At 45.4% G+C, this 23,202-nt stretch overlaps 1 protein-coding gene across 12 annotated transcripts in view; it reads right to left on the bottom strand.

Moving 5' to 3' along the window:
- Positions 1–23,202, bottom strand: part of camk2d1 (calcium/calmodulin-dependent protein kinase (CaM kinase) II delta 1) — a 240,301-nt gene that overhangs the window by 91,923 nt on the left and 125,176 nt on the right. For all 12 annotated transcript variants that reach the window (XM_084322597.1, XM_084322604.1, XM_084322598.1 and 9 more), the window contains exon 4: positions 20,046–20,100. In XM_084322597.1, coding sequence (XP_084178723.1) covers positions 20,046–20,100 — 55 coding nt within the window. The remainder of the gene's footprint in view (positions 1–20,045; positions 20,101–23,202) is intronic.

Raw genomic sequence — 23,202 nt, 5'->3', positions numbered from 1 at the left:
CGTGATAACGACTTATTATTTTGTTATCTCGATATAACAAAGTCTGTTTTCTCGTGATAACGACTTATTATTTTGTTATCTCGATATAACAAAGTCTGTTTTCTCGTGATAACGACTTATTATTTCGTTATCTCGATATAACAAAGTCCATTTTCTCGTGATAATGGATTCATTTACAGAAGACTTTTGTTTTGTTGGGATAATTACCCAGAACCATGTGCAGAACTCGGAGGTGATTGCGAGCTGGTTCATGTGATCATGCCGTCCTGATTTCAGCCTTCAAGAGCTGGGTCATGTGATCACGCCGTCCTGATGTCAGCCTTCAAGAGCTGGTTCATGTGATCACACCGTCCTGATTTCAGCCTTCAAGAGCTGGGTCATGTGATCACGCCGTCCTGATGTCAGCCTCCAAGAGCTGGTTCATGTGATCACACCGTCCTGATTTCAGCCTTCAAGAGCTGGTTCATGTGATCACGCCGTCCTGATTTCAGCCTTCAAGAGCTGCCACTGGCTGTCTGTTGCTGTACTGAACAACTTACTGAAATACATTCATCTGCTATCACGAGAAAACAGACTTTGTTATATCGAGATAACAAAATAATAAGTCGTTATCACGAGAAAACAGACTTTGTTATATCGAGATAACAAAATAATAAGTCGTTATCACGAGAAAACAGACTTTGTTATATCGAGATAACAAAATAAATAAGTCATTATCACGAGAAAACGGACTTTGTTATATCGAGATAACGAAATAATAAGTCGTTATCACGAGAGAAAACGTCAATAAAATAATAAATAAAGACGTGGCCGTTCTCTGCTTCCATATATGACAATATGAAAGTAAGACACTTTATTTTAAATAGTTTTTATTAGTAGTTAAGATTATTATGATTACAGACTATAGTAGACTACTATGATTGAAGACGGTCAAGGCAGTAGGTAGGTATGAATTGAGTGTAGGAAACAGAGTCCTGAGTCGTACAGCAGGGGCCTGCGTCAGCCCTGTGTCCTGCATAGACCAGACCGTGTCATTTACCAAGGATATGGTTTTTTTTATTCCTCAGACGCGGAGTGATACTGACTTGTGAAAAGGAAATATAATCCCAGCTGTGGGTATATGCTCATTATACCCTGGCTATGAACCAATCAGATTGCTTGATTTGAGCTACCCCGTTTTATACGGTACTTTGCCCTGCTAACTTCTAGAGAATGAAACAATACTGACGGTTAAATGACCCCTGGGAGCCCACTGAATGACCCCCGGAGGTCCCCGGACCTCACTTTGAGAACCACTGATTTAAACAAATGTTCATTTAAAGACTATGTGTGTGTGTGTTATTGTGTGCGTGTGTGTGTGTTATTTAAAAAAAGAAATATATATTTTTATAAAAATACAAATAAATAGAATGTTAACAATCACATCACAGACCTAAAATCTAGTTTTGCTTACATGCTTATATATTTCACATTAGACACGTTAGTAGAATAGTGTTCCGGGCTCTGTGGCTGAATGAATGAATGAATGAATGAATGAATGAATGAATGAATGAATGAAAACTTTATTTAACAGATTGCAGAATGGGTACAATACAGTACGGCTCAATACATACAATTGTTAAGGGGATGCAGACCTGAGAAAGACGTTTGTCTTGTTTCCATCAGGGTCCCCCATTTTCAATTCATATAGACATATATGACATACATGACATACAGATAGTCAGTACTGCTACATCTATACATTTATGACATACCAGATTTGCAAATACAGTACTGTTTGTGATACAGAAGGAGTCAAGAAAAGGGAGTATATACATTTGACGTAGAAACTGTACATTGGAGGAGGTTGGGTGGGGGGGGGGTTGGGTACATTGGGATATTGACAACCATACTGGGTAATTTACATTGGAGGTGGTTGGGGGGGGGGGGGGGGGGGGGCGGGGGGCACACTGTATAAACAAGTAACACTGTACATTGAGGGGGGGGGGGGGAGGAGACACTGTACAAACAAACACAATTGTACATTGAACTATTGACAAAACCATACTAGGTAAATGACTGTACATTGGAGGGGGTTGGGTTAGGATATTTACAGGGGCCAGTGTTGAATTGCAGTCTCCCGTAGGTGTCCCTTGAGAGAGGTTTTGAAAGTGGGTAGTGATCCACATTCCTTTACAGCTTTGGGTAGGGCGTTCCACATTGATGTGGCATAATTGCGAAACGTGTTTAGTCCCTTATTTGAGCCGAATCTGGGTTTAACATGATTTGTGGAGCTCCCTCTGGTGTTGTGATCGTGGTATTCACTGACCTTTGGGAAGTATTTTGACATGTACATGGGTACCTTGGTCGTGTAGTGTATCTTGTAGACCAGGCCCATTGCAAGTTGTTGTACTCTGTCGTCTACTCTAAGCCATCCTAGGTTGTCAAAGTGGGCAGGGGTGAGGTGGGTTCTAGGAGTAAGGTCAAGCAGTAGTCTGACCAGTTTGTTTTGAGATGTTTGTAATTTTGTTTTTAGCGCCTTTGAGGTGCTTTGGTACCATGAGGTGCAAGCATAGTCGTAGTACCCCTGAATGAGTGCTCCTGCCAGAGTCTTCAGGGTGTTCTTGTTTACCAGAGAGGAGATCCGGTACAAGAATCGAGTTCGTTGGTTGACTTTTTTTATTACATTGGATGCCATTTTGTCACAGGAGAGATTAGCCTCAAGGATGGAACCCAGGTAGGTAATTTCATCTTTCCTTGTGACAATATTGTCACCCACTGTAACTGAGAAGCCGTCGGTCTTGCTGAGTTTGTTATTTGAACCGAAGAGAATGGACTCTGTTTTGCCCATGTGTAATGATAGTTTGTTATCAGCGAGCCATATGCAGATTCTGCCTAGTTCCGAGCTGAGGGTTTTTTCAACCTGTAACTTGTTCTTGTCAGAGACCAGCAGGGCTGAGTCGTCCGCAAACAGGAACAAGTTGCAGTCACAAGCTGACGACATGTCATTTGCATAAATTAGGAACAGTAGCGGTCCTAGTATGCTTCCTTGTGGAACACCACAGCTCACTGTGAGGGGGGGGGATAGGGTACCGTTTACCTCCACCATCTGTTCCCTCCCCTCAAGGTAGGATTGCATCCAGCTCACTGATAGACTATCAAAACCAATTGCTTTTAGCTTGTAAATCAGAATGGAGTGATTGACCGTGTCAAAGGCCTTTTGTAGGTCCAGCATGACCATGCCGCAGTATTTGCCTGCGTCCACCTCTTGTTTGATGTGGTCATTCAAATAGAGAAGGCATGTGTCAGTGGAGTGGGATGTTCTGAAGCCAGATTGGAATTCGTAGATTAGATTTTTTTCCGCTAGGTACTTTTCGACCTGTTCGTAGACTATTTTTTCCATGACTTTCGAGATGGAGGTGAGAATAGAAACAGGGCGGTAGTTGCCTGGGTCTAATTTGCTGCCCTTTTTGTGCAGAGGGGTCACCCTCGCAATTTTGAAGTCCTTGGGGACGTGTCCCTGTTTTATGGAGAGGTTTATTATGTGTGTGATGATTGGTGTGATGGCGGCTGCTGAGTCTCTGAGGAATTTGGAGGGGATGTTGTCATGGCCAGTGGCCTTGTTAGGTTGGAGGGCGCTCAGTTTATTGAGTACCTCATCTGTTGTTACCATTTCCAGCTTGAAGTCGTCCTTGCGGACCCCTAGGTTTTTGTAGTAAGCTACTATGTGTTATACCCCATAAAGCCCTGAGTGGGAGGGTAGTTTGTTTACCAGTGTTGTGGCTATGTTTGTGAAGAAAATGTTTAAGTAATTGGCTACATCCAGCTTGTCTGTGATGAGCGTGTTGTCCGTTTTTATGTTTATGTTTGAGAATCTGGTTTTAAGTTTTTTACTGCATCCTAGTTGATTATTGAGTAATTTCCAAAGTTCACGTGGTTTGTTTTTGTTTTCCTCAGTTTTGTCATTGATGAAATTCTTTTTTGCAGTTTTGATCATGGAGTTTACGTCGTTTCTTAGTCTGTTTCTTTCTAGTTTGAGTTCAGTCACGTGGGCTTGGAGTTCACTGCTCGTGCTTTTAGTAAGCTTTGACTGACTTTTACGAAACTCAGAGCATTTTTTGTCTCTGGTTTTCATAGCGGCCAGTATTTCGGAGTGCATCCACGGCTCAGCGCGATTTTTTACCCTGGTGGTTCTTAGGGGGGCCATGTCGTTTAGTATTGCTGAGAATTTGGTTTTGAAACCAAGCCATGTTTCGTCAACCAGTGTACCATTGAGTTCATCTGACCAGTCCAGACTCTCCAGTTCAAGGTTGAAGGCCTCAGTAGGTTTTGAGGTCTCTAGATGTGACTGTTTTGTGGCAGCCAGCCTTTTGTTTTAGTTTTTTTCGGGTACAGAATATCATATAATGATCACTTAACCCACATGCTATAACCCCTTTATTTGAGATCTTGGACTTGTCGGAGGTCAGAATGAGGTCAATGGTAGTCTGAGTTGATTCACATACACGTGTGGGTTGGGTGATTAGCTGGCTGAGGCCATGCAGATCACAAAACCTACTGAAGGCCTTGAAGACGGGTGCATCTTTTCGTTGCATATCCGTGTTCCAGTCTCCAATAAGAATTTTGTCTACATCCTCAACTCCAGCTAAACACCCATCCAGTGTATCATAAAAGCCACTATGATCTGGCGGCCTGTAGACTGTGCCAACCAGTAGGGATTTCGCCCTTTCGAATAGGATTTCCACCCATACAGTTTCAATTGATTTATGATTCAGGTCATTTCTGTTGATGAATTTGGTGTCCTTGTGTATGTACATACAGACACCACCTCCATGCTCTGCAGATATACTATTGGTTTCATTCAATTACTTTTGTGCAATGCATCGTGGGAGGACTAACACTAGGGGGAGCTGGTTGGAGTCAGTCTGGTAGTCGGTAGAGAGATGTGAAGAAGACCGGTATTATCCACGAGGGGAGGGGGTACAGGTACGGGGTCTATTCAGTGCTATCCACGGGAGCGAGTGGATGTCTTGGCCAAGAGGCAGAGCATCCTACTTTTGAAAACCAAATGTGCAGCATCGGAACAGAAGAAATAATGCTGCGTGCCGTAAGCTTATCAATACCAAGTATAGTGATTAGGTTATGCCAAGACGAAGAGGAGTTCGGCAGATGGACTGAAGATGAAAGTTGTTGCGTGTTAGAATGTTCAGTCAGGCTATAGCTATGTCGGCTAGTAGCTTAGCTAAACGCAGGGACAGCTAACTAGCATTAGCTAACCTAGCTCGCTAGCTAGCTAGCGTTAGCCAGGTTATCGAGTGCTAACGTGTGGCAGATAAACTAGGAACAGACTCCCATGTTCATCCCAACGGGGGGGGACAATATCATGGGACTGGTGAACTTTCTCCACGGTCGTCTCCTTCCTCTTGGACCTGACTCTGCGTTAGGGTGAGTTTTTAATGCAATCTATTCTGTTCCCGCCGTGGATCTCTCCCTCTCTCTCGCTCTCTCTCTCTCTTGCTCGCTCTCTCTCTCTCTCTTGCTCTCTCTCTCTCGCGCGCTCTCTCGGTCTCTCTCTGTCTCACTCGGTGTGTTGCATTGTGCAGTTTGTGATGTGTGTACTAAGCTTATATAGTTTGATTCAAATAAGGCAAAACTGCAAATCTGCATGTCGTGCTTGAAAAATTAACCTGGCTTTAAGCTTGTTTATCAGGTTCCACGGGTGTTTTATGCATTTTCCCTGTTACGGCCAGGTGTACGACTGTACAGGTGCATTGCCACTAAGCCTCTGGCAGCGCTATTATTTAAGAATACGTTGACTGTATCATACGCCCAGCCTCGGGCAGCGCTACTATTTAAGAATATGTTGACTGTATGCCCAGCCTCGGGCAGCGCTATTATTTAATATGTTCACTGTATAAACAAATATATATATATATATATATATATATATATATATATATATATATATATATATATATAAAAAAATGTAATTTTTTTTTTTACATTTATTATTATTATTTTTTTTACCTTTAGAGTGGGGCCTCGCGTTTAAATCTCACACAGGGCCTCGCATTTCTCTCAGACGGCACTGGGTCCGTAAGTGTAATATTGATATTAACTCTTTAATTTCCAGACCCGAGATATCTCAGGTTTTGGTTGTTTTTTCTTTTATTCGCTATTTTTATTCATTATTCATCCATTGACCTCGGTGTTGCCATAGGAAGGGATTTTGAGATTGCCAAAGTGCAATACCGGCCGCATCCTGCCAGATGGCAGTGTCGCCCACCCTTTGAAACCTTATATCTAACTCTGTGTTACACACAAATGTCTCAAACGCTATATTTAGACGGAGCCGAGTAAGTCGCTTCATCCGACCACTTCGAAGCGCATCTGGCACACTCGATCCATAAGTTGTGCCTAATTACAGCTTGATCCAACAATGTTTTCATATCCATCCAGCTGATCGGCTTCTGTAGTGTTCAACACGAATGCCGTTACTGGCCATCAAAGCATAAAAAAACGACCCCCCACATAATACCTATTATATACATTTGATTTGGAAATAGTAGCGTGTCCAGGCAAGAAACGCCAACGCTTATAGTAGAATTCACGTTGCGCCCAATTACTCGCTTCCCAGGAATTATCCCGGATCACTCTGAAATTATACTTATATTCACCACGGGATAACGCGCAAACGTATGCATGGAAAAATTATCTCTTTTTTGCATCTTGGACAGAAGAAAGTCACTGTCTGTTGTGAAGGGCCAGATTAAAGCTGAGAATCTACATTTATTGTTTTATATACATTGTATATTATTTATATATACACGGTATATCCCTTTAAGCCTGCGTTCGAATCATAGTAATATTCGCTCTCCTTATTGGATAACGCCCTTAGGCGCCAGACCGCAAGCCCCCAAAGTCAGGTTCAAAGACGAGCCCAGGCATGTCGCAACATGCCTGGAGACAGCGTATTGATTCGAGACGAGAACTGAGGTTTGGGACTAGATAATCACTTAAGTATATATGCTGCGGCAGGTGCGAACAGTAGTTGTTCATCGCTGTTCATCAAGTTCATCCCGAGTCAACGTGTAGTGAAGTGAGCAGCAGTGAGTCTAACAGAGCGTTGAGAACCACGTGCGAATTGAATAGTAAAGTGTCAGTTTAATGCAGTAACGTCAAGTTCGACTTAGTTTAATGTGAAGTAAATAGTCGTTAATTTATTGTATATCGTGCCAACCACCGTTCGTTCGTGTGTAGCCTTACCCAGCGGTTCGTTCGTGTTAGCTAGTGGACCTTAGGACTAAATACATTGGTGCCAGCACACGAGGAGAACCTGCTGGACATGTGCACAGGAGAACCGGCGGCGGCGATTGCAGAACCATTACTGGTTGGATTATATTGATTGTGGAATGCGTTACCCGGAGAAGAGCATCGTTAATCTCCACTGTCGTTTGGGATTTAACCTCGTGAGGATTTACATTCGGGCTGGCCTCATGGACCGAGGCTAGCTGGCTATCATCGTTTGCTATCGAGCATTGGATTACAGTTATTGCTTTTGTTGCTGATCGTTGGATTACAAGGACTGGCTTCTGTACGTGAATCCCCTTATTCTTTATTGAATCAGACTGAGTATCCGAACATTCCTCTATCCTCCAGACCTTACAACTCTGGGAGGAACCCAGTGTCTCCAGGCGGTACCAGCGTTGCCCTCTATAATTGCTATTATACGCCAGGTGGCGTCAGCCTAGTACCCATCGTAGGAATCATTCTATTCCCAGTGACTTATGCTACTGACTGACTTTATGCTTATTCTTCACCATACAAGCGCGACCCTAATTCTCATTCTGTAACCTATTATTGCATAATAATAAATACCCTCAAATACTATTTCTTTGTCAATGCCGTGTTATTATGAGTGTCCACCATATATTCGATGTACTGTCTGGCCAGTAATTAAAGTACATACCTAGCAGTGGTTTAATCTATCACAATCTTTAATACAGTCAGGGTTTTGTAACCCCTCAGTTACACTGTCAAATGACCATAGTATTGTCCCCATAGCTATAATATAGCTCCAAACATAGTGACGCACAGTGAAAATATGTAATGGAAACCTGGCACGTTAGCTACAAGGCCAAGACTAATAGCTGCCGCTGAATGAGTTAAAATCGTAATATTCCGTTTTTGGCGCCCAGCGGTTGTTGAGCAAACACGTAGTGCCTTGGACTTTTGAATTAAGTTCTGCACGCCAAAAAAAGTTCCACACGTGCGTTCCGTTAGTGGTTAAAGTAACGTTGCATTCATTGGGTACACAGCGCGTACTGAACCGAAGGTAATTTTTTTTGCATTACATCAGAGACCAGGTAAGGACTCTATATATCCAATCTTGCGTTGATCTGATATTATTTTCTCCCGCGATTGATGTCTGTGTGTGCTGTGTGTGGCTGTTTACCGTTGGGTGCAGGGGGGGGGGGGGGGGGGGGGGGGGGAGCGCCGCGCTCCAGGGCCCATTTCATGTATGCACGAGGAGACATAATAATGATAATCTAGCGTTGATGTCAGGAAGATTCGATAATCAGGCGAAAAATGACAACGTGATAAGTGGATTCCACTAAAACTATTTTTGCGTCTTTTTCCTGGAATTACTCAGAAGCACCCAAACTATATTCATATTCAAAACGGTATAAAACGGAAATGTACGGATGAACAAATTATCTGTTTCTTGCATGTTGACCAGAAGCAACTCACTGACAATCAACGGTGTTATTAGACCCATAGCTATAATATAAGATATAGGTTTAGCTCTACAAACAACATGGGGTTAATGGACGGCAAGGCCAGATGCACTTCCCGGAAGGGGCGTGGCACCCAATATGTTAACCCTTTCACTGCCACACGACAGAAGGTTAACCCGGCGACCATCGGTTGTGTGATAGTAAAGGGTTAACCTTCTGTCATGTGGCAGTGAAAGGGTTAACCGGCTGTTGTGTGGCAGTGAAAGGGTTAACCTTCTGTGAGTTGTCGCAGTGAAAGGGTTAACCGTTTTGGTAGTGCAGCGGTGAAAGGGTTAATAAATATAATAAAAGAAGGCATTGTGCACCAAATTGAGGGACGACATTAAGCTGTTTTCTCTGTTCATAGTATTTGATTTACCCGCTTCCCAGCCTCGTCTGGGTCTTATTATATAAATCGCTGTCATCCTTGCACGGTAACAAAAAGATGGCAAAACAACCCCCTTAGTTACATTAAATGTAGCGCTTTCCCTTCCAGTTGCCAAATCAGGCGGCACCCAACACAGCCCAATACACAAGAGAGGAGGGGCGAGAGAGGCAGAGGACGAGTTAAAGCTAGAGAGGAGTGAAGGCAAAGAGAGCGAGAGAGAGAGAGAGAGAGAGAGAGAGAGAGAGAGAGAGAGAGAGAGATAGAGATAGAGAGATAGAGATAGAGATAGAGATAGAGAGATAGAGATAGAGATAGAGATAGAGATAGAGATAGAGATAGAGAGAGAGAGAGGGAGAGGGAGAGAGAGAGAGAAAGCGATAATGAATATGGATAAGGAGGGATATGGATAAGGAGGGATATGGATGGATGGAGTGATGGAAAACAGGTAGAATGTTTACCGTGCGGTGGGGGGGGGGGGGGGGGTTGGGGAGGCGGTATCGATCGCTGCATTAACAGATTGTGAAATATGGAGATGCTAGCGCATGATGGCTGGAAATAGAATAAAGAGCTTCATTGAATACAGGATGAAGTGCTTTTCATAGCCGGCTTCATTCAATTTAATCTGTTTATGGAAAGACGTTCACATAGACTCTCAGTCTGTCTGAAGTGGCTGATCTCTGGGGCCGATATGGAAATGAAGAGGGTGGGAAGGTTCCCGCTCGGGGCTTCTGTTTTTAGAAGCTCCTCAGACCGATCACAGAGTTTTCACATTACATTTACATTTTATAGCAGTGGTGTCAAATGAGGACTGTAACCGCTTTCTTAAATTTTTTGTCACCAAGGTTGCAAATATAATGGCAAACATCACTCCTTCGCTATTCCCCCTTCCCCTCCATCCCACCACTCAAGCATCCCTGAGCAATTTCTCACCCGTCTCTCTGGATGATCTCACCATTTTAGTCACCTCCATGAAGACCTCCTCGAGCCCCCTAGACATCCTTCCTATGATCCATGTTCAAGGAAGTTTTTTGCTCTGTTGGCCCCAGTCTAGTCACTATCATAAACTCATCCCTAGCCTCTGGTTCTGTCCCAATCTATTTTAAGGAGGCAGTCGTACAGCCACTCTTTAAAAACCCAACCTAGACCCCACCATCCATAACAATTTCAGACCCATCTCCAAGCTGCCTTTTGCATAAAATGTGTTAGAAAAGGTTGTAGCCAACCAGCTCACCACCCACATGTCACAAAATAACATCTCTGACAAATTCCAATCTGGCTTCCGCAAACTCCATTCCACTGAATCTGCCCTTCTCAGAGTATCCAACGATCTCCTGATGTCTGCTGACTCTGGTGAATGCTCTGTTCTGGTCCTGTTAGACCTGAGCGCAGCATTTGATACGGTCAACCACAGCATCCTTTTGGACAGGCTCAGGGAGTGGGTGGGCATCTCTGGGAGCGCTCTAAGCTGGTTTGCCTCTTACTTAAGGGAGAGAACATTCTCGGTGGCTGTGGGTCCTTTTAAACCTGACCCCACCCCCCTCTCATTTGGGGTACCACAGGGATCGGTGCTAGGACCACTCCTTTTTGCCATTTACATGCTTCCTCTAGGCCTCCTCATCAATAAATTCACCGGCATTAAATACCACTGCTACGCAGACGACATACAACTACTCTGCTCTTTTAAACCCGACAATTTGGAGAAACTCAGCCTTCTCCAGGAGTGCCTGCTCGGCATTGAGAGCTGGATGGGGAGTAACTTCCTCCAGTTAAATGCAAAAAAAATTGAGGTGCTGATCATAGCAGCTGAAAAGACTGCAGCTAGAGTGGCCACTCACTTGGGGTCCCTTAAAGACAACATACGTCCCCACTTGAGAAACCTGGGTGTTGTCTTCGACCAGGCCATGAACCTAGACAAACATGTCAAAACACTCACACGCACCTGCTTCTTTCACCTCAGAAACATAGCAAAACTATGCACCATCATATCTCACTCTGAACTAGAACTGTCCGTGCATGCTTTTATTTCCTCTAGGCTTGACAGTCACAGTCGCATCACTCCCATTCTGGTATCCCTGCACTGGCTCCCGGTACACTATAGAATTCACTTCAAAGTCCTCACTTTCACTTTCAGAGCACTCCACGGTCAGGCCCATATCTACATCACTGAACTCATCCATCCCTACACCAACACCCGCTCACTCAGATCTGCCGATCAGCACCTCCTGGTGGTCCCCAGGTCCAGGCTGAAAACAAGGGGTGATCGAGCCTTCGAGGTGACAGCACCAAGGCTCTGGAACGCTCTCCCCCTGGACCTGCGAACTGCCCCCTCTGAAAACTCTTTTAAAAAACAACTAAAAACACATTTGTTCAGACAGGCCTTTGGTCATACATAGGCACTTTTTCTTGTCCTCACTGTTCCTATAGTTTTGTTTTTTAATTAGTGACTCATGATTTTATCCAAATTATTTTATTCTACTTTTTTGATCTGGTTTCACTGTTTTTTAACTGCTGTCTGTTGTTGTTGTCATTTATTTCTGATTTTGTTTTGTTGTGTTTTTTATATAAGCTGTAGTCTGTAAAGCACCCTGTGCATTTGTGCTGTGAAGGGTGCTATATAAATAAAAGTCATTCATTCATTCATTCAAAGTATTATAAGTACAATTTCGAGCTACTTGTACCTACTGTACTTCATGTGAGTATTTTCATTTTAGGGAACTTTATACTTTTACTCCACTACAAACAAACAACTCACTGCAGCACCCACTTTACACACTTTAGAACACCTAAACACACTTTATATTTATTGGTAAAGAATTTGCACTACAACCCATACCTCATTACACCTTACTGTAAATTGTACCTAAATTGTACCTCATCCCATTTCTGCTTTGCACTATATAGTATATTGTATATTAGTATATTGTATAGTATATTGTATGGTAACTCAATTACTTCTACTCTGCATTGAACATTGTACATATGTACATACTGAACACTTGTGCCTACGTACGTGACTTCTATTTTATACTTGCTATACTTATTTTATTTTATACTTATCTATTTTTGTCTAGCACAGTCTGGAGCGTAACAGAAAGAAGCATTTTGTATAAAAGTATTCTGTACTTCTGTATGACAACTAATAAAGAAACTTGAACTCGAGTTACTTTGAAGAAAAATATTTTGCATAGAAAACATGGGTAAAATGTATGAATATTGTATTCTTTCACAACGGACATCAGCAGCATGACTGGACCACATACAACTTGAACATGACCTATAGAGGTCAATGGTTCAAGTATTGAATGCTCCCAAGCTCTGGAATACACAAACGTCATGTAGAATGCCTACTTTTACTTTAGATTAGGGATGTCCGATATTATCGGCCGATATCGGCATTAAAATGTGATATCGGAAAATATCTGTATCGGTTTTCAAAATAAAAAAGGTATTATTGTTATTATTTTTTTTTTTTTTACATTTCTATAACCTTTATTTACCCAGGAAAGCAAGTAAGAACAAATTCTGATTTTATTTATTGTCAAAAGTATGCATAATGTTGTGTTAATTCCACAACAAGAAATATGTAATGTTAATTACCTGAAATGATTAAATTTTTTGGGGGGGGGGGAACCCTGCATATATCGGTATCGGTTGATATCGGTATCGGAAATTAAGAGTTGGACAATATCGGTATATCGGTATCGGTAAAAAAGCCAATATCGAGCATCCCTACTTTAGATACTTAAGTAAATTCAATAACAAATACTTCTCTACTTTTACTTAAGTAGAATTTGAATGGAGGACTTTTTACTTTTGCCAGAGTACTTATTTATCTGGGACTGGGTATTTATCTACTTTTACTCAAGTAAAGGAACTGTGTACTTCTTCCACCACTGCATTTTAGGCACTCAGCAGGTGGTCTTATTCAGAGCCACTTACTGTACATGTGCAACAGTAGAGTGAACTCAAATTCTGGTATCACCAATGGGGGCGAGATGGTACGGTCCGCGGGGGTGGCATTCCCGTCGCCGTGCATGGCGGTGTGAGCGGCACGCGGGCTGTTTGTGTTTTCCTTCGGTCATGACGTGCTTTATCAGGGGGTGTGTCTTGGTTTAGGGATGTGACGGGGATTGATGTGTGGGGTGTTTGGGGGACTGGCTGTTCTGGGGGGGGGGTCACATGCTTTCAAGCAACACTGTACTTATTGTACTTATTTTATGCCTATTCCTATGGCTGTGTGTTCTACGTTGAACTACTTTTATTGTCTTTTATACCTATTCTTATGTCTGCACTTTATGCATTGTTTTTATTCTGTCAACTGTATGCTAATTCTATGCCTGAACCCATCAGTTACTAGTTACTTTGAAGAAAAAGATTTTGCATAGAAAACATGGGTAAAATGTATGAAGATTATATTCTTTCACAGCGGACATAATCAGAGCAGCATGACTGGACCGCATACAACTTTAACATGACCTATAGACCTATGTTCTTGTTGTTGACGACTCACTGTACACTCACTTTGGGATGATATGTCAATAAATAAATGGCATTAAGCACTGATAAGACAATAACAAAATGACATGTTTTACTGTTGGATGAGACAGCAATGCACCATACCGCTTGCTGCACAAACAGATGATGCATTTGATTATAGGGCTGTACCGAATGTAATTTTTTAACATTCGAAGCTTCTATTGAAGTATTCGAACGAAGCTTCGAATGTCTTTCGTTATATTTTATGACTTAATCAGATTTTTTTTTTAAATTATATCCTCAAACTAAATCCTCAATTTGAATAAAGTGATTAATCTGATTAAATTAGTATATATATATTTTTTTTAATCAACTTTCTTTAATGAATATAACTCATCAGTTTCATCAACATAAATAATCCAATAAGGGCACGGTTGGTACGAAAGTGATGGTGACGTCTTATAGTATAATACTATAATATTAGTGTAGCCTAATCTTTATCTGCAACTGTGAAGAGGAGGTGAGGTGAGGAGAGCAGAGGAGGCGAGGAGAGGAGAGGAGAGGAGAGGAGACGGGGCGAGGAGAGGAGGTGAGGTGAGGTGAGGAGAGAAGAGGAGGAGAGGAGAGGAGAGGAGAGGAGAGGAGAGGAGACGGGGCGAGGAGAGGAGAGGAGAGGAGGTGAGGAGAGGAGAGGAGAGGAGAGGAGAGGAGAGGAGAGGAGAAGAGAGGAGAGGAGAGGAGAGGAGAGGAGGAGAGGAGAGGAGAGGAGAGGAGAGGAGAGGAGGTGAGGAGAGGAGAGGAGAGGAGAGGAGGTGAGGTGAGGTGAGGTGAGGAGAAGCAGGGGTCACCAGTATATAAACCTGGGATATGGGAGCAGGGGTCACTAGTATATAAACCTGGGATATGGGAGCAGGGGTCACCAGTATATAAACCTGGGATATGGGAGCAGGGGTCACCAGTATATAAACCTGGGATATGGGAGCAGGGGTCACTAGTATATAAACCTGGGATATGGGAGCAGGGGTCACTAGTATATAAACCTGGGATATGGGAGCAGGGGTCACTAGTATATAAACCTGGGATATGGGAGCAGGGGTCACTAGTATATAAACCTGGGATATGGGAGCAGGGGTCACTAGTATATAAACCTGGGATATGGGAGCAGGGGTCACTAGTATATAAACCTGGGATATGGGAGCAGGGGTCACTAGTATATAAACCTGGGATATGGGAGCAGGGGTCACCAGTATATAAACCTGGGATATGGGAGCAGGGGTCACTAGTATATAAACCTGGGATATGGGAGCAGGGGTCACCAGTATATAAACCTGGGATATGGGAGCAGGGGTCACCAGTATATAAACCTGGGATATGGGAGCAGGGGTCACCAGTATATAAACCTGGGATATGGGAGCAGGGGTCACTAGTATATAAACCTGGGATATGGGAGCAGGGGTCACTAGTATATAAACCTGGGATATGGGAGCAGGGGTCACCAGTATATAAACCTGGGATATGGGAGCAGGCTGGTCACCAATATCATATTTACAAGAAACCCCAATATGAGTGGGGTGTGTATCTCTAGTTGGAGCCAAATATTCATAGCATGTGTTGTTCACTCCGAAGTAATTCTCTAAAGAAGTCTAGGTCTATCACCTAGTGCTTAGCATAACCCCCGTGGTTTATGAATAATAATGTCAATGAATTTAAAAAGAAAATGTATGGGCCAATGGAGACTCAACTCAACTGGTTCATGAAATCCTATGGCAATCTGAGCCTGGGTCCATATTAGCAGGAAACACAAGAGCCACATTGAGAATCATTGTTCTTCAATTTCTCCAGCGCCTTTGCCGCTAGCAGAGAAGCCTGTGGTGATGTGGCTGGAGCATGGTCTGGATCACTGACTACCTCACCAACAGACCACAGTACGCCTGGTGGCCTGGATCACTGACTACCTCACCAACAGACCACAGTACATCAGACTGCAGGGCAGCTGTCAGATGTGCTGATGAGCAACACCCGCACCGCCCAAGGAACGGTGCAGTCACCCTTCCTTTTCGCGTGAATATTAAAGGCAACCAACTTGTGTTCGGCTTTTCTCTGATTGGCCGCGCCCCCCCGCCCCCACGCGCAGGCAAGCGCACGTCCCAAATGAAATCTAAGGAGCAAGCGAGCGGCGCGCGAGCGGCAGGCTGCTGTTCCAACCAACTTGTGTTCAGCTGCGGTAGCAGTGGACATACAGTACACCTCCTATCTATGTTGGGATTATGTTTGGTCATGACAAAACAATAAAAATCGCTGACAGAGCTCTCATATTTGCGAATGCATAAACTATATCTTAAATTATGGCGGATATAGTTTATGCATTCGCAAAATATGAGAGCGCGCCGCTGTCATTGAAGGGCTTCCTACAACAGAGCACCGCCGCTGCTGCTGCTGAAGCTGTATCAAGCCGGCGGCGGTGCACGGACGCCGGGGAAAAACCACCGCGTCGCCCCGCTGGCGCTTCAGGCTCAGCAGCCTCCACGGGCGAAATAACATATAACGTTACAGTTCCACACTGATGTACAGTGAGTGTCTAATATGGCTGTCGCGAAGTCATGCCTCTCCCTCTGAAAGCCCATCCACGCTGTGTATCATAGACTACCAGATTCGCACTTGTGTATAAACAAAGCCCATACAGTTATGAAATGCGCTGAACTAGAAAGCGTAAAGTTATTATGTTTCGCGTTCCATTGATTAACGCCATTACCTGCTGTGCTGTAGGAAGCAGAGGTACAGTAAGTTACAGTAGGTGTAGGTTACATGTTTAATCAAAGCCCATACAATTTTTCATAATATTTCAAATATCATAATGATGTGTTTTCTATATTATATCCACAATCATTCATCTAAAAAATTGTATGGGCTTTGATTAAACATGTAACCTACACCTACTGTAACTTACTGTACCTCTGCTTCCTACAGCACAGCAGGTAATGGCGTTAATCAATGGAACGCGAAACGTAGTCTATGATACACAGCGTGGATGGGCTTTCAGAGGGAGAGGCATGACTTTGCGACAGCCATATTAGACACTCACTGTACATCAGTGTGGAACTGTAACGTTATATGTTATTTCGCCCGTGGAGGCTGCTGAGCCTGAAGCGCCAGCGGGGCGACGCGGTGGTTTTTCCCCGGCGTCCGTGCACCGCCGCCGGCTTGATACAGCTTCAGCAGCAGCAGCGGCGGTGCTCTGTTGTAGGAAGCCCTTCAATGACAGCGGCGCGCTCTCATATTTTGCGAAGCGATTTTTATTGTTTTGTCATGACCAAACATAATCCCAACATAGATAGGAGGTGTACTGTATGTCAAATGTCGGTCATGTGGTGGAAGTGTTTAGTACAGTCACACAACAGAACACCGCTGTAGAGTACAGTCACACAACAGAACACCGCTGGTTCGACCAGCGCTTTTGCCGCGTCTCTCTTTGCGCGAGGGCGTGTGCTAGTGGATTGATTGATTGGCCGTGTGGCCAATCAGAGAAACGCTTAACGAAAAGCTGAACACAAGTTGGTTGCCTTTAATATTCACGCTTCCTGTTCACCCTCTACACCTCCGACTTCTGCTATAACTCAAGTGAGTGCCACCTACAAAAGCTCTCAAGACGACAGTTACATCACGGATGACAACGAGGATGAAGACAGAAGAGGCTGCTGTATGAACAAGCTGGTGAGGAAGACTAGCTCTGTAGTGAGTCAAACTGAACAAGCTGGTGAGGAAGGCTAGCTCTGTAGTGAGAGTCAAACTGAACAAGCTGGTGAGGAAGACTAGCTCTGTAGTGAGTCAAACTGAACTAGCTGGTGAGGAATACTAGCTCTGTAGTGAGTCAAACTGAACAAGCTGGTGAGGAAGGCTAGCTCTGTAGTGAGAGTCAAACTGAACAAGCTGGTGAGGAAGACTAGCTCTGTAGTGAGTCAAACTGAACAAGCTGGTGAGGAAGGCTAGCTCTGTAGTGAGTCAAACTGAACAAGCTGGTGAGGAAGGCTAGCTCTGTAGTGAGAGTCAAACTGAACAAGCTGGTGAGGAAGGCTAGCTCTGTACTGAGAGTCAAACTGAACAAGCTGGTGAGGAAGACTAGCTCTGTAGTGGGAGATAGGAAGATGAAAAAGCAGCTGGATGCCATCCTGGAAACCCCTCCCACCCCCTCTATGAGGAGCTAGCCAAGATAAGGAGCATGTTGAGCCATAGATTCATCCCCCCTGACAAACCACAATTCGCCTCAGCCAGTCCTTCGTGCCAGTAGCCATCAGGCTCCACAACCATGGCATGGACTGCTGTGTGAACTGTTAGGACTGTGTGACTCTAAACTACTAAACACTGCATCTTTATTATTATTATTATGGATAGAATATACATTATCTATATTTTATTCATGCTGTTACCCTGTCTGTAGCCCCCGAGCTGCTATGCCACCGGAATTTCACCCAAGGGGATTAATAAAGGAACACTTGACTTGTTCCCATGGAGATCAGTGACGAGCAGGTAATACACACAGGAGAGAAGAGAGGAGGGCAGAGAGGAGGAGAGGCGAGGAGAGGAGAGCAGAGGAGGCGAGGAGAGGAGAGGAGAGCAGAGGAGGTGAGGAGAGGAGAGCAGAGGAGAGGAGAGGAGAGGAGAGGAGAGGAGAGGAGAGGAGAGGAGAGGAGAGGAGAGGAGAGGAGAGGAGAGGAGGAGAAGAGAGCAGAGGAGAGGAGAGGAGGTGAGGAGAGGAGAGGAGACGGGGCGAGGAGAGGAGAGGAGAAGAGAGCAGAGGAGAGGAGAGGAGAGGAGAGGAGAGGAGAGGAGAGGAGAGCAGAGGAGGTGAGGAGAGGAGAGGAGAGCAGAGGAGGTGAGGAGAGGAGAGGAGAGCAGAGGAGAGGAGAGGAGAAGAGAGCAGAGGAGAGGAGAGGAGAGGAGAGCAGAGGAGAGGAGAGGAGAGGAGAGGAGAGCAGAGGAGGTGAGGAGAGGAGGTGAGGAGAGGAGAGCAGAGGAGGTGAGGAGAGGAGAGGAGACGGGGCGAGGAGAGGAGAGCAGAGGAGGTGAGGTGAGGTGAGGAGAGGAGAGGAGAGGAGAGGAGAGGAGAGGAGAGGGAGAGGAGAGGAGAGGAGAGGAGAGGAGAGGAGAGGAGAGGAGGTGAGGTGAGGAGAGCAGAGGAGAGGAGAGGAGAGGAGAGGAGAGGAGAGGAGACGGGGCGAGGAGAGGAGATCAGAGGAGGTGAGGAGAGGAGGCGAGGAGAGGAGGCGAGGAGAGGAGAGGAGACGGGGCGAGGAGAGGAGGTGAGGTGAGGAGAGGAGAGCAGAGGAGACGAGGAGAGGAGAGGAGAGGAGACGGGGCGAGGAGAGCAGAGGAGGTGAGGAGAGGAGGTGAGGAGAGGAGGCGAGGAGAGGAGAGGAGGTGAGGAGAGGAGAGGCGAGGAGGAGAGGAGAGGAGAGGAGGCGAGGAGAGGAGGAGAGGAGAGGAGGTGAGGTGAGGAGAGCAGAGGAGGTGAGAGAGGAGAGGAGAGGAGAGGAGGTGAGGAGAGGAGAGGAGAGGAGAGGAGGTGAGGTGAGGAGAGGAGAGGAGAGGAGGTGAGGAGAGCAGAGGAGGTGAGGAGAGGAGGTGAGGAGAGGCGAGGAGGTGAGGTGAGGAGAGGAGGTGAGGAGAGCAGAGGAGGTGAGGAGAGGAGAGGAGAGGAGGTGAGGAGAGGAGAGGAGGTGAGGTGAGGAGAGGAGAGGAGGTGAGGAGAGCAGAGGAGGTGAGGAGAGGAGAGCAGAGGAGAGGAGGTGAGGTGAGGAGAGGAGAGGAGAGGAGAGAGAGGAGAGGAGAGGAGAGGAGAGGAGAGGAGAGGAGAGGAGAGGAGAGGAGAGGAGAGGAGAGGAGAGGAGGCGAGGAGAGGAGAGGAGAGGAGAGGAGAGGAGAGGAGAGGAGAGGAGAGGAGAGGAGAGGAGAGGAGAGGAGAGGAGAGGAGGCGAGGAGGGGAGAGGAAGCGAGAAGAGGAGCAGAGGAGAACAGGAGAGAGGCTGTTTTCAGTCAGGTTCTTGTCCCTCCTTAAAATAAGGACATTTAGGACTGGGGCACTGACCTTGGACCGGATGTGTGTGCGTGTGCGTGTGCGTGTGTGTGTGTGTGTGTGTGTGTATACTGTATAGTCTCGGCAGAGAGTAGCGCTCCAGACTGACCTCAACTCTACGTTCTACCTTATTGGCTGTGGTGGTAATGCCTCTGCCGGCAGATTTGGTTACATAGACACGACCTGACTGTACTGCACTCAACACTTTGACAAACACTGTTACTTAGCTGATAAGAGATGTGCCCTTCCTGCTGCCTTGTTGTACAACACTTGTAAGTCGCAGTAAGAAGCACAGCTTGAGGATCGACAGTGCAGAGTACATACAAATAAATGTATAAATAAAAAGAGTACTTACAAATCAAAGACCAGATAGTGGAATCCTTCCTCTGATATGCTTTCATGGAGCCTCACTGTGTAGAGAGAGAGAGAGAGAGAGAGAGAGAGAGAGAGAGAGAGAGAGAGAGAGAGAGAGAGAGAGAGAGAGAGAGAGAGAGAGAGAGAGAGAGAGAGAGAGAGAGAGAAAGATGTATTATATTTCCTGTAAAAAAAAACTTCACAGTCGTCATCCAAACAGCCTCTGTGTGTGTGTGTGTGTGTGTGTGTGTGTGTGTGTGTGTGTGTGTGTGTGTGTGTGTGTGTGTGTGTGTGTGTGTGTGTGTGTGTGTGTGTGTGTGTGTGTGTGTGTGTGTGTGTGTGTGTGTGTGTGTGTGTGTGTGTGTGTGTATATATACTGCAGAGAGCAGCACTCCAGACTGTCCTCAACTCTACTTTCTCCTGGAGCTGCTTTAGAAATGCAACATTCATCTTCCTGACCCACACAGATGTAGTGTAGATGTCGTTTCTACACAGATGTAGTGTAGATGTCGTTTCTACACAGATGTAGTGTAGATGTCGTTTCTACACAGATGTAGTTTAGATGTAGTTTCTACACAGATGTAGTTTAGATGTAGTTTCTACACAGATGTAGTGTAGATGTAGTGTAGATGTAGTTTCTACACAGATGTAGTTTCTACACATATGTAGTGTAGATGTAGTTTCTACACAGATGTAGTGTAGATGTAGTGTAGATGTAGTTTCTACACAGATGTAGTTTCTACACAGATGTAGTGTAGATGTAGTTTCTACACAGATGTAGTTTAGATGTAGTTTCTACACAGATGTAGTGTAGATGTAGTGTAGATGTAGTTTCTACACAGATATAGTTTCTACACAGATGTAGTGTAGATGTAGTTTCTACACAGATGTAGTTTCTACACAGATGTAGTGTAGATGTAGTTTCTACACAGATGTAGTGTAGATGTAGTGTAGATGTAGTTTCTACACAGATGTAGTTTCTACACACACCAGGAGCTCATCAAGCCTCATCAGCAGCCACATAAAGAGAGCGTCCGACAGCCAGAGTCAGGTGAGTCTAGAACCCACTTCAAACCAGTGTCTAGCATTGTATTATAGTAATAGGAGTTAGTATCAATGTGTCTGTGTCTCTAAATACCATATTGGCGGATTGCTGTCATTCAGGTCATTCATTTCCTGCTCCATTTAATCAGGTCGTTCTGATTTGACTCGCATCGTGACGTCACGTGGCGAGGATGGAGCGGATAGTGATCCGATTGGCTCTGTGGTTGTAGCGCACCAAACAGGGTTTGACAGAGAGCGAGCGAGAGAGAGAGAGAGGAAGAAACAGATACACCCTCGTGACAGAGCACACATACACACACGCGCGTCACGCTGTCGTCTCTAGGTCTGTCTCTCTCTCTCCCTCGATTCGGGAGCATAACTAATGCCCCGTCTATGGCTGTAGCGCACAGTGGAAGACTTCCTCAAACGGGAGAGGGAGAGAGAGAAAGAGAAGGCGACCTGCGTATCTCACACACGCAGCTTTGTTTACACAGTCGCAGCTTTGTTTACACAGTGCTCCGTGTCTCTCTCTCTCTCTCTCTCTCTCTCTCTCTGCCACTCGCAGACTGTGTGGATGACTGTCACTGAAAGTGCTTATGGGCGGAGCCCAGCCAATAACAGGCTGAAATCCTGAGGCTGTAAAATGATGCTTTTGAGTACTCCATTAGAAATATAAAGCAATGATTTTTTATTTTTTTAAATAAACCTTACAGATGTCTTCCATAGACTCACAGGAATTGTGTGAAGTTGCCCAAATAGTGCAAGGAATAGCAATGCATGTCCCCTTTAAGGTGAGTGTTTAAAGTGAGTGTGTGCATGTGGATGTGTGTGCAATGAATGTAGATGGATGGGCTAGTGTTGCACAGAGTCATTGAGCATCCTGATGGCCTGTAGTCCCTAGCCCCCGACCTCCTAAAATCCACAATCAGTTATTTGGTTTTGCTGATGTTCAGGGAGAGGCTGTTCTCCCGGCACCACAGCGCCAGGTTCTCCATCTCTCCCAGGTAGGCCCTCTCGTTGTTTGCAGAGATCAGGCCCACCACAGCTGTGTCGTCAGCAAACGTGATGATTGTGTTGCTGTTGTGCTTTGCCACACAGTCGTGCGTGTAAAGCGAGTAGAGGAGGGGGTTCAGAACACAGCCCTGGGGGGCACCTGTGTTGGGAGTGATGGATGAGGAGGTGCAGTTACCTGCTCTCACCACTTGGGGTCTTCCTGTCAGGAAGTCAAAGACCCACTGGCAGAGGTCCTACTTCAAGCCCAGGTCTCTGAGCTTGACGACATGCTTGGAGGAGACTATGGTGTTGAATGTTGCGCTGTAGTCAATTAATAGCATTCCCCTGCCTCTTGTCCAGGTGTGATGTTGCCGTATGCAGCACACAGGCTATATATCCTCTGTGGACCTGTTGGGGCGGTATGCAAATTGCAGGGGGACCAGAGTGTTGGGGAGGGAGGAACAGATGTAGCCCTTCACTAGCTTCTCAAAGCACTTCATGGCTATGGAGGTGAGAGCTACAGGGCGGTAGTCATTGAGGCAAGTGGAAGTGGGTTTTTTGGGTAAAGGGACAATAGTGGACTTTTTCAAACAGGTGGGGATGACAGACTGGTCTAGGGACAGGTTGAATAGGTCAGTGAATATCGGGGCCAGTTGGTCGGCACAGACTTTTAGGATGCGTCCAGGGATGCCGTCCGGTCCTACTGCTTTCCTGCTATTCACTTTCTTAAAGGTCCTCCTCACCTCATGCTCTGTTAACCTGAACACTGAGTCTCCATCGGCAGTGGCTCTACTCTCTATTGCAGTGGCCTGTAGGCTGTTGTTGGAATTTACAGCCTCAAAGCGTGCGTAGAAAGTATTGAGCTCATATTCCAGGGAGACATCAGTGTTCAGCATGAGAGGGGGGGGGTGCCTTTGTAGTCTGTCATCGTTCTGAGACCCTGTCACATACCTCTGGAATCGACCTGTTAAAATTGAAGTTCCACTTTATCCCTGAACCGCTCCTTTGCCTCCATCACTGTTCTCATAGGCTGTTGCGCGCCGCCTTGTGCTCGTCCATGTTGCCTTGTCACGAGCCCGACAGTTGTAGGCTGAGGTGCGCGCATTCAGAGCCTCGCGGAC

This window comes from Notolepis coatsorum, assembly GCF_963971535.1.
Source record: "Notolepis coatsorum genome assembly, chromosome: 1".
In the NCBI taxonomy this organism is placed as follows: Eukaryota; Metazoa; Chordata; class Actinopteri; order Aulopiformes; family Paralepididae; genus Notolepis; species Notolepis coatsorum.
This window is presented reverse-complemented; position numbering and strand designations above follow the sequence as displayed.